Genomic DNA, 12,151 nt, shown 5'->3' with positions numbered 1-12,151 from the left:
ATAGTTTATTCCACAGCTCAGGTGTAGATAGACTCTGTACAGTCACAAAACACTGATTTAGTCTACATTAAATTAAACTATGTTATAAGGATCAGGACATAGAAAGGATGCATATGTGATGGGGGTTGGTAGAGGGTAGAAATGAGAGCTAAATTTTCATATTCCATAATAAGAACTAACAGAAAATGCTAAAACAGAAAACTAAAAGAAATTTTAAATGAAAAGAAATAGTAGTATAGCACTTTATATACAGATACAGAAGCAAAATTCAAAAATAAGCCATTAAAAGACATGAAAATTTTGCCTCCAAGAAAAGGGAATAGTGGGTCGGAGGGTAGGAAGGGAATGGCTCTAATTTCTTAAACTCTGTATAACTACTTGACTAAGGACCCAAGGTGCTGAGTGTTTACATGAGGGAGAAGTCACTCCAGCCTTGGCACGGTCAGGGAAAATTTAACACATGATGCTGAATCTGAAGTTGGCGTCTTTCCAAAACGGGTAGTTTTCAAAAGGCAAAGCCATCGTTGGTGACAGACTTGGGAAATCCAGTTTACTCTGAGGTGGGCTTCTAGAGGCTTGAAGCAGTCTGCAACAAAGGCATATTGACTGGTTCAGTTCAATGTACAACCAAAAAATGGCATCTCCATTCTGAAGCGCCTTCAGAAGACCCGGAGGCTTTCTGGGTTTTCAGTGGGCTCTTGTGAAAGATGAAATATCTGGTTTAGTCCACCCTAGAATAGAACTATTTTGCCTCCTTGAAACTAAATTAAATCCCCCATCATTACCAGTCCACCCCTACATTATCCACCCCAATTCAGAGCCCTAGCAACAATGTACATGAGAAAATAAAAATGGTTACTACTTGGCTCCAAACATTTCACTGCACTTCATTGATTTTATTAATATACCATGAAATAAATAGAAATTGTCAGGATGTCAGCCTTGAGGACACTTTTTATCACACTAAAGGTATGGCTGAGACACTTGTTAGGATGCCTAAGAGTGACTATGAGATGCTCTACCACAGCACTTGGAAATGAGAGGAAAACAACCTTATCGCACCAATCCCTCACTATGGAGTCCTGTGCCTGGTACAATGCAGGCTCTCAATCAGTGTTAATTGAATACCACATGAATTCTAAAAAACAAAACCGAAAGACAACATGAACTACGTGAAAAAAACCAGTTTTCAAAGAGAGGGTCATTGCAGCTCAAAGTTTGTCAAGTTCCTGTGATCCAGTGATTTAAGCTCCTGTCAACCTACCACAGTCCTACAATGTAAAAGTTTGAGGATTTAGCTGTTCAACAGAATTCAACTATTACAACAAGCATCCTTTAGCTACTCTTTACTGCAATGTTCATATCCTACTGGGCATGTGCTTCTACTGAACAAAATTTTAAATGTACAAGCTTAATCAGTAATTTGTACTCAAATACACAGAAGTTATGTATCAATGTTACCAAGTGGTTTGGAATATCATAGAATCTTAAGCATTAGAGAAGACCTTATCTAATTCAATATAGGAGTTTCCTCTACAATATCCCTAGTTTAGTCTGTCGTATTTTGGCTGCACTACTGCAAAAGCCTCTAAACAGGTCTCCTTCCACATTTATCCCTTTGCGATTCATTCTCCACCTGAAGCTAGCAGAAACTTCTCCACAGGTAAATCAAATAATGTTGTCCTCTGCTTGAAACTCTGAAGGCTTCCACCCACTAACTTCTTTCCTCAGGCCTCTTCCCAGGGCATGATCTGGCTCCCACCAGCCTCTAAGACCTGCCCTCACCTCACAGTTCATTCCCTCCTGCACATTGGGAATTTCCTCCTTCTCAATCCAGGGCCACTGTGTTTGCTCCTCCTACAGTCTACAGTGCTCTTCCAATTCAACCCTTCTGGTTCCTCACTCCCTAGACCAGCTCAAACTCAGTATCATTTAAGAAAAAAAAAATACCAAAAACACCTTCCTCAGAGAGGCTTCTTTCTTTAACATCACCCTCCACTCAATTCTGTATGTTATATCTATATTTGTTTTCTTCATAGTACACATGCCAATGCGTAATTATTTACTTGGTTCTTTTTTCATCCATCTTCCCTCCCAGACTGTAGGCAGGATCTATAAACACAGGAAACTTGTCTGTCCTTTTCTTCTTCTTCCGGATCACAAACAAATAGGAGCCACTCAATAAACAGTTGTCATCTGAATTTATGGAGGAAAACGTATGGTTTCAATGAGTGAAACCTCTGATGGGAGAGTTACTACCTGAAGTAACTTACCTCAATTTTTCCCTATCTGAACTGAAATCTGTCTTCCAGGTCTTAAATTTCCTCTTACAACAACTAAATCAGGGCTAAACCCTTGAACTTGATTTGGACTGGAGCTTAACCTTCTGTTTCCTAATATTTTTTTGATTAATCTCTCTGAAAATCTTTTAAAGGCAATGGGCTTTCTCTCCCCAAGAAAACACACTCTGCCACATCCAGAAGACATTTGAGGGGTTTCACCCCCTCCGCCCAAGTCCATCACATACCCCAGACTAAGTCTGAGTTGGACAACGTGGAGAGGGGCCAAGACAACTTTTTGCAATGCAATTTTTGAGAACCTTAATTCTCAAATTTGAGGGAAGACTACAGAACAAATTCCAGGGAAAGAAGTGGACTTCCTTAAATTACACATGCCAGATGCTTTCACACGGCCTCATTAAGGAGGGTGCACCTGGCGTCAAAAGTTTTCAAATCGAAAAGAAACACAGGAAATCATCGTCCACAAACTGAAGCCACAAAAAATAAGAAGTTCGTCCAAGGTCACTCAGTCGTTTAGTGGTCAAGTTAGGACAAGAAAGTAGGCCTCTATTCCCCCAACCCGGTGCTCTTTCCACGTAAACCTCACTAGTTTCTTACACTGCGTGCCCAGACTGCCAGTGCTCTAAGAACTGGGAGGGAGCGTGGACCGTCGGAAAGGCTGGGAAAAGAGGAAAAGGGCAGGATAGGGCAGGGAAGGGTCACTCTCTTCCCAGAGAAGGAAGCTTGCAGCACAGCCGGGTAACAGCGGGACTCGCAGCGCTCACCTGTCTGGGACCCAGAGGCGGGTGGTGCGGTCTCGGGACACGGACACAAAAGCCCCCGGTGGGTAGAGGCAGCATACCAGGCCCCGCACGTCCAACTCGTGGCCCGGGAGCGAGCAGCTCAGCCGGTACCTGGCGGCGCCACTCGCCATGGCCCTAGGAGGTCCGGCGCCCGGTGCCCGAGCACCGCCCAAGATCAGTCCGTCTGAGAGGCCGGGCGTGCAGCGGGAGAGGGCCTTGAAGGTGAGAGGCGTCGGGACCGGAAGAGCCCGAAGGCCGGTGCGGAAGGGCGGCCGGGAAGGGGCGCGCCCAGCGAGCCGAGTGACACAGCAACCCTGACGTGCGCACCGGAATTCATCATCGGCCTTAGCCCGCCATGACGCAGAGTGTGTGCGTCCCGACTGCTGAGGCCGTTGAGGAACTGAGGTTCGATTCCCTCATGCGCGCTGGACCGCCAACGGAGAAAGAGATACCACCGTCCAGCCCCTCAGAGTGGGCGCCCGAATCCCTGACTTTCCCGAGCCCGCGTCCTCACCGAGCCCCGGCTGAGCTTTTTATTGTGATGCCGGATGTGGGCCGGACTACAAATCCCACAATGCCACGCGCCAGCGGGGCGTGAGTCGTATGCGCGCCAATCCGGATATTTTAAATCTTAGTCCGCTGTGCTGAGGGCCGTTCTGTGGCTGAGTGAATTTGCGTCGCGTGTAGAGTTGGGGGCAGGTTTACGCCGCCGATTTCCCCAAACCTTCTCTGAGTAGTTCCCCGAGATTTTTTTTTTTTAATCTAAACTTTTTTAAATTAAAACGAGAGAGCTTGGGGTCAAGTTGGAAACAAGTCACTTTCCTTGAATTCTGTGAATACTAAGCCGGGTTTTTGGTACTTTAAAAAAAGTTTTATTTTACGTGTTAAAGATTTAAAATTTTCTCTCAAACTGTCACATCTCTATACAAATGGCAAATGCTGGGTCCTTAACGTCTGAAAACACTAAGGGAGAAATGTCAGTAGCTTCTTTGTGAGACAACATACGGAATAGTTGGACAGAGGTTGTAGGAGAGGAAATATCTTTTTTTCTTTCTACTCTTCTAGCAGAAAAGTTTTCTGCTGGGGCTCTGTAGCAAAAGACAGTAACAAGAGAAAAACAGGTGTTTTAACGTGTATGTCATATATACAAGGGAGAAATTCAGAGATGAATAACTCAAAGAGGTGACGAGAGCTTGGGCTTATATGGCATCTTAACAAAGGAACAATAAGTTTTTACACAAGCGATAAAAGAAAAGAACTTTTAAATCTTTAGAGACAGCAAATTATGGGAAGCCGACTATATGGGAAACTAGCAGTAGTTAAAGGCTAATTAATTAGTAAAGTTTTTATGTAGATTCTTCTGGTGCAGTCTCCAGGATGGTAAAGGTCTGAAGTTGTCTCCAATGATTAACTTTTGTCCTTCCTGGTTAAGAAGCAAGGAGGGGCACTTTTGAAAATTTATATTCTGCTTTTAAGCAAATAGCAGAATAGTAGAGAACTTTTCCTGTACCTGCTTTTCACTTGCCTTCCCCTCCAAATAATCCTTATAATACCAAAGTGGCATATTTTGGGATGGCAAATTCTACCACCCTTCACTGCAACGACCATAAGTATAACAAATGACCATTACAAATATGTTGGTCTCAAATGGAATAATTACGTGAAAATGTTTTACAAACTTTGAGAACTCAATCACATGACATTATTTCATTTTGTATTGCACTGGTTTTAACCCACTTGAAGGCAGGTATACAAGAGACTAAATCTGGGCGTAAAAAATGTATACAAGGGCTTCCCTGGTGGCGTAGTGGTTGACAGTCTGCCTGCCGATGCAGGGGACACGGGTTCGTGCCCCGGTCCGGGAAGATCCCACATGCCGCGGAGCGGCTGGGCCCGTGAGCCATGGCCGCTGAGCCTGCGCGTCCGGAGCCTGTGCTCTGCAACGGGAGAGGCCACAACAGTGAGAGGCCCGCGTACCGGGAAAAAAAAAAAAAAGTATGCAAGATGGGAATAATGTGAAAATGTTAAAAGTCCAATATGTATGTATGTTTAGAGATCCCATCACATTTTTTTTTGAACTCCCATCATATTTAAGCTGTCTATAGGAAGACTGGAAAAAAAACAAACTGCAAGTTACTTTTATTAGAGAAATAGGATTTGAGACGACGTAATTCTCATTTTTTAAAAAAACATGTTTAAAAAACATTATTTTAAAACAACTTTGCTTTTAATTCAGCCCTCACAAAATAATTCTGAAAGGAAGCCTAAAGGTATAAAACTTTCAATGAAATGAAACATGGTACCAGAATCGCATCAATACTTAATGCTGTATCGTCTATGTTGTATTCCTTCCTTCTAACAGGAAGGAAACTATTACTTATGAAAAACAAAAAGACTGTACAATGAATGCTGCCTACCACGGAATAACTTCAAATAATTCTTATTAAAAAGTCTGATGTATTACAAATGATGTTACACAGCGATATGATAAAACTCGCTGGAGTGAGTTCAGGTCATGCACACAATCAAGAGAGGTTACTCTGATTACAAAGAAAACCAAGGTTTTTAAATAAAATATTCTTCCCTAGCCAACTCGCCGTTTTCCCTGTCTTCCAGAGGTATCGAGGTAACAGAAGATAGTCCTCAAACCTCGCGAGAGCATTTCACTCTCGCTTCACTGAGCGAAGGCCGAGGATTGGCCAATCAGGAGGAGGGGGCCTCACCGCGACCAGCCCCCGTTGCCGGGAGACGCGAAGGCAAGCGGCCACTAGGGGTTAGGCCTTGAGGGCCCAGGAAAGCTGCGCGCAGGTGAGCGGGGCGTTTCGGGTGAGCTAACGGGTTCGCGGGCCCGACTAGAGGGCTACGCGGTGGTGGAGGGCTCGGAAAGAAGTGCGAGTGCCCTTGAGTCGTGCGACTTCGCTCTTTCCGCGCCCCGCCGCGGAGCGACCTCTCTCCTTCCGCGCCCTCAGCGCTGGCGGAGGTGAGAAATCCCGGTCCCTCTTTGCCTCCCTTGCCGATTATTTTAGCCTTGGAGATGCTGATGCGCTTCAAACAAAATAAATCCAGCTCTTAGGTGTTCTCCTCCGCCAAGGAAGTTCCATTTATAGTCCGGCAGAGCGTGAGGAGAGACCTGAAACAGTCCCTTGTGGAGACCTGCCAAGGCGAGACCAGAGGGAACGATTCGAGCGCCTCAAAGATAAAGTTCACTGTGGGCTGAGGGATTTTACTCGAAGTAATAATAGATTTCTGTCTGTTGGTCAGAGCGGAAGGGACTTAGCAACTTTCCACTTCTTCCTATATGTTAAAATGGTTGATTCGGGGAGGATAATGATTGTAATAATTAGGAGCCAGATGTTTCATGTGAAGTATCTGGAATCGTCACAACGGCTGTGCAAGCTAGAGCTCGCTTCCACACTGCAGATAAGGAAACACGTCCAGAGGGGATAATATGGCTGGTAACTGACGGAGCTCCGTTAGCATCCCTAAACTTTCTGGAACCTCTCTGGTTGTGTGAATAACCCCAGCGATTTGTGAACATTTGAATGACTAACCCCGGAGTTAGTGGCATATTTGTTACTAGTGCCTCTCCCTTTTATTTTACCCGGTGGAACTGATCCAATGCTAACTAAACTTCTTCCACGACAGTAAAGCAGTGGCAAAGAAAATCAGGTGGAAATTCTATATATCGTACATTTTCTTAAAGTTCCTCAGGAAAGCTGGATTAACACTGACTAATTCTGTTGGAAACAGGTTTATTGTATTAGCTTTCTCTGGGAGAAACCGTTTTGACCACAGATCTTGTCTGCCTTTCAAAAAGTTGTTTCATGAAACTCTCTTTTCTATTTGCAATAATAATAGTAGTAATTTTACTACTTTGTCCGAAAAGTTCAAAACGGCAAGAAAATAGAATCACGGAGCTAGTTGGAATGGGAAGGTTGTAAGTTTGGCGTGAACCTATTAAATATAAAGTGATAATGGGATATCTGAATAGAAATTCCCAATAAACAGTTGAAAACTTAGAATTGGTGCCCAGTTTAAAGGACAGAAGAGGAGATACTGATTTATGAGTAAACAGCCTAGTTCAAGTTATAAGAAAAGGAAGAAATATTATGGAGAGACGAGAAGTAATCCAAGGACTGATCATGAATGATGCTAAGGAAAGCCAGGGAAGAAGTACTGGGCATGGGCTATAGAAACTGAGAAACCATTTTAGTTCGAGAAATGATTTATTTCCTTTTTAATAATTTAGTAAATTTTTGTAACTGGCAATGCCTTCATGTGGGAGGAAATTCAGACGGTACAAAAGAACAGAAAGTTTTTGCCTGGCCCTGAGATATATGCTGGGGATATAAAGATAAATAAGATCCAGCTCTTGCCTTCAAGGTAGAGAAATACTTAAGCAGATTATTTCAATTGGTGTGATAGGTCCTGGGACAGAGATGTGTATGGATCCATCGTAGCATTTAGCTCAGCCCTGTAAATTCAAATTGAAGAAGGTGGGGGTGGTTATGGTCTGGTCATTGAAGGATTCCTAGGGAGGATAACAGGCAAGATGTGTGTTATGCAAGGGGACCACTCAGGAGGCCAGTATAATAATCCACTTGAGTCCATGAGGCCATGAGCAGTACTATAGGAATGGAGAGGAAGTTAGATTTTAAGCATTTAGGCATAAAATCAGTAGTATTATTTCATTAACTATGGGAAATGAGGGAGAGGGAGAAATCAAGGATTACGTTTCTGACTTGTGTGGCTAGGAGTTGGTACCAAGAGGAAGAGCAAATCTGGGGGAGATGACAATGAGTTTACATTTAGATATATTTATTTTGAAATACTGATGATATATTGAAGTGGAAATGTCAAGTAATTATTTGGATATAAACACCTTAGAGTGTGAGAAGTCAGGACTGGAGATACGGTGTTGTGAGTCATTAGCTTATTGTTAAAACCCTGAGTGTAGATGAGGTGGCACAATGAGAACTTAAAGAGGAAAAAGAAAAATAGACTGTGGATGATATCTTGAGAAATGCTGCTAATAAAGGCAGGTAGAATAAGATGGAGACTGAAAAAGTAGAAACAGAGGAGGGGAGTGTCACGGAGATGGTTTCATGTAGGAGTGGACACCAGTAACAGAGAGATGACATTTACATTCCTAGCTGCATTGGCAGGAACCATTTGAATGGAATAGTAGGAATCCAGGAGATAGAGGAAGTGGAAAAAGTAGAGAATAATGGATATAAGCTATTTTTTAGAGTTTGCCTGTGTAGAAAAAGGACATATAAGACTGTATTAAAGGTGGTTTCAGGATCAAGAAATTAGTTTTTAAGGTTAGGAAAGAATGGAACATGATAACAGACTGAAAGAAAGGAGAAAGTTTAAAGACATACATAAGAGCTGGATAATGCCCCAAAGGAAATTGGGGCAGGGGTGAGGGAGAAGGAGGTTGGTAAGGAGAGGGAAGCTAATGTCCCAGAGGTATGGGATCAAGAGGATAAATCAGAATAGAGACTGATCTTGAATGAAAGAAAGGATGGCTATTGAGATTGGAGGTCAGGGTGGATATAGGAAAGTTTATGTGCTCCAAATGTGATAGATTTCATGTCTTAATTTTCTCAATTATGAAATTGAGTCATCTGCTGAGAGTGGCAGGAACAGACTTAATTAGAAAAGTGGTTAAGAATTGGAATCATCAAGGACGGAGTAGCTTATAAAGGATTAATAAAATAATTTCTGAGATGAGGGTCCATCTAAATTTGGTTACTATGGCTTTGCAGTTCTCCAGTCTGTATAGTCTTGGGATTTCCATCAACAGTGTTCAGCAGTCCAGGTTGAATGTAGAGAATGGTTTCTGATTTTGCCAGAAGGGTTGAAGAAGAGTTCGAGGATGCAAATTTGTTGATGGTGCTCCTGAGACAGTAATTTAATATTGAGAAGGAAAGGAGTCCTTGAAACTGACCTCCTCAAGGTCACTAATGGTTTCTTGGATGGGGATTCCAATGGACATTTCAGTGTTCATCTTACTTGAATTCCCAGCAGAAAATGACATTGACCATTCCTGTCTTTTCTTGGCATCTCTGACACACACTCCTGGTTTTTTGTTTGCTTTCTGAGTCTTAGTTTTCAGTCTCATACTAGTTTCTCCTCTTCTGTGCAATCTCTAGGTATTGACATTCCTGAGGCCAGGGTCTTGGGCACTCTTTTTCTCCATATTCTCTCTCTAGTTCAGTATCTTTAAAACTCTTTTGAACATGACCTATAATAGGACATATATTTTACATTATAGACCAGTATACACATATGTGTAAATTTATATAAATATAACTGAAAAAGAATTTAATGAAACAGTACTCTTCCTATGTGCAGTGAACTCCCTTGTATTTTCTATTTTATTTCATATTTAAACCATATTGGTCATAACCTGCTAAAGCTACTAATAGCTTTCATAAGCTACTAATAGGTTGTGACCCATAATTTTAAAATGCTATTTTAAATTATTAGCCCAAACTTTAAATAATAATATGTTCTGATGAGTAAAGGAGGGGGCTGGTAAACTGGGAGAGAATGAGTGAATAAAGGAAATAGTTTAAGGGGAGGTGTAGTGAGAATAAAGGTGAGAAAAAGGAAGAAGGAGAGGAAATTAAGGCCAGAGAATAAAGTGTTTCAATTAAGATATTTGAGATGAAGCAATTCCAGATGATGACAGGCTCCAGCTCTGGCCATGGCTATGAATGACTAAAATAGAGTTGAAATGATTATTGAAATTTAGGTCAGGGAACTGTGAAGCTAGAATGTTACATATTGAATCCAGTATCCATATGGAAGTCATCCAGGATGTTGGTGGTACTGGAATAGAGGACTGTGAACAAAAGACTAGTAAACATGGGGGAGAGATTAGGAGGTCCCTAAATAAAAGCAACCAAGAAAGATGCAGGGCAATATAGTTGCATTATTTGGTCCTCAAAGGAAGAGAATCCTGTTTATTTTTTTAAAAACTTGGAAGAATAATGTTTTGACAGTGACATTGTGGAGCAAGGAGAGTGCGGTGTACTCCTTTGCTTTGGAATTGTGGGACAGGAAGCTAAAACAGCCTTCACTACCAAAAGCATTTTCAGGAGAAGACGGGAACCTGTTAAGGCAAAGTGTAAAAGGAACTATTTATAATAGGATTGAGAATATAAAGGAGTTTATTATAGACCAGAACTCACAGAGAAAATATCGGCAGAGAAGAAAGATACTGGTTTTGCCGGGAGAGAGAAAGCTTACTAGAGTATGGGATGAGAGTCCAAGAGAGAAAGATATCTAGAGGGGCTTGCATTTTGATAAGATAACAGGGAAATGAGGAGGGCATGTTGTAATAAATGACTTCATGGTTCTAAATAGAACATTAATGTCAAATCTGAACAGAATTAAAGCAAGCTCAACCTTGTACGTAGTGATACCTGCAATGGCAATTTGCAAGAAAAGTCATCATGGATTAAGTGTTTGAAGGAAGGGTATGCAGGTCACTACTATCTTACTACAGAAGATACCAAAGGAGACCTATTCCTTGTTTCCAAACAGCAGTTAACGTGAGCAAGCAATGGCCAGTAATCACAAACCTTCAGCAGCTCGGCCTGTTTCTCGAGGTGGGATTGGATTGACAGGAAGGCCTCCTTCTGGAATACGGCCCCCATCAGGAAATATTCGAGTGGCAACTGGAGTAAGTTTAAAACAAATAATTGAATTATTATGCATATATCCTGGTAGAATTTGGAAAGCTTGTCTATAATAAGAGATTCTTCTTTGTTTTTCTTTATAAAGAAAACATACTATTATATAAGTATGTTTTTTAGAAAACATCTAGAAGTATAAATGTGGGAGAATGTTTGAAAGACACTGTTATGAGAAAGACGCCTGCTCATGCTGATATTCAAATTTATTTTAAAGCTACAATAATTTAAGTGGTATAGTGTATTGGTGCCAAAACCAAGTGAAATGGAAAAGACCAGAAATGGAATCGGGCATGTAAGAATTTAATTAATGATTAAGGTGACATTTCAAATTAGTTGGAAAAACATGGAGTATTCAGTAGTGCACTCAAATAACTGGTAAACCATTTGTTTTAAAAAACCAAGTCCCTCCCTCACACAAAATTCTAGATATTTTAGAAATTTTATATTTAAAAAATGAAACCATAAATGTATTAGAGGAAAATATGGGTAAGTATTTTGTATAAACTTGGCGTAGGCTAGGCCTTTGTAAAAATAACAGGAAACATCGAGTACTGAAAAGGAAAGTATTTTTATATTTATATATTTGAATTTAAAAAAATTGAAAACATCATAAAAAGGTTAAAAGAAAAATGACAAACTGGTTAAAAAAAAAGTATTTGCAACATATATGTCATACATAGAATTCAGACTCTTAAAATGAAAAAGGAAAGTTTACTCATTTGAAAAAGCTCTTTCTGTATTAAAGCTATAAATCCTATGTCCAATCAAAATTCCTTGAGATTTCTCTTGGGGTAGGGGAAGGAATATCATTGTAAAACTATTCTAGCATTCACTTAGAATGGTACAAAGGCAAAAATAAGAAAAAGTACAATACTGTAATATAAAAATATAAGAAGTAAAACAGTGTTCTGGTTGCTACAGCAGCCTAGAAACAAACTCTAGTAAATGTTAAGAGCTTAATGTAAGATAGAGAGTGTCATAAATCAGTGAATCAGTAAGAGAAACACACCCCATTAGAAAGAATTGGTAAACTTTATAAGCTGATAATTCTAAGCAGAATAATATCCTGTAAGGATATTTATTACATTTTCATTATAATTATAATAGTGAAAATTTGAGAACAGCCTAAATGGCCTTACAACAGGTTAATCTTAAATAGATTATGATATGTCTATCCCTATAATCGGCTATTAAGTAGCCTTTAAAAATTATTTTCAAAAAATATTTCAGGAAATAATATATCTTTATAGTACAGTATTAAGTGAAAAAAGAAGTGTGGTGTCCGTTTAACATAAAGATATATATATATATATTTACATTTACATAGAAAGAAATGAATACACCAAAATATTCATAGTTA

At 40.5% G+C, this 12,151-nt stretch overlaps 2 protein-coding genes across 9 annotated transcripts in view; one reads left to right on the top strand and one right to left on the bottom strand.

The window, feature by feature from the left end:
• PLAA (phospholipase A2 activating protein) overlaps nucleotides 1–3,601 on the bottom strand; it is a 37,452-nt gene extending 33,851 nt beyond the window's left edge. The window contains exon 1 of one of the 2 annotated variants that reach the window (XM_004275058.4): nucleotides 3,065–3,601. In XM_004275058.4, the coding sequence (XP_004275106.1) occupies nucleotides 3,065–3,213 (149 nt within the window). In that variant the 5' untranslated portion in view covers nucleotides 3,214–3,601. The remainder of the gene's footprint in view (nucleotides 1–3,064) is intronic. The other variant, XM_049711756.1, reaches the window with a different exon arrangement.
• A 2,151-nt stretch (nucleotides 3,602–5,752) lies between these two features.
• IFT74 (intraflagellar transport 74) overlaps nucleotides 5,753–12,151 on the top strand; it is a 78,144-nt gene continuing 71,745 nt past the window's right edge. For 3 of the 7 annotated variants that reach the window (XR_004486112.2, XM_033437748.2, XM_049711758.1), the window contains exons 1-2: nucleotides 5,753–5,890; nucleotides 10,640–10,778. Coding sequence is in view for 6 of the 7 variants with exons in the window: in XM_033437748.2 (XP_033293639.1) it covers nucleotides 10,659–10,778 (120 nt within the window). In the remaining variant the exon portion in view is untranslated. Of the gene's footprint in view, nucleotides 5,891–5,930; nucleotides 6,063–10,639; nucleotides 10,779–12,151 lie in introns of those variants that run through there. The other 4 variants (XM_033437746.2, XM_049711757.1, XM_004275059.3 and 1 more) reach the window with 3 other exon arrangements.

Source organism: Orcinus orca, chromosome 6, assembly GCF_937001465.1.
Source record: "Orcinus orca chromosome 6, mOrcOrc1.1, whole genome shotgun sequence".
Taxonomy (NCBI): Eukaryota; Metazoa; Chordata; class Mammalia; order Artiodactyla; family Delphinidae; genus Orcinus; species Orcinus orca.
The sequence above is the reverse complement of the archived record's forward strand: the minus strand, read 5'-3'. Positions and strand labels throughout refer to the sequence as shown.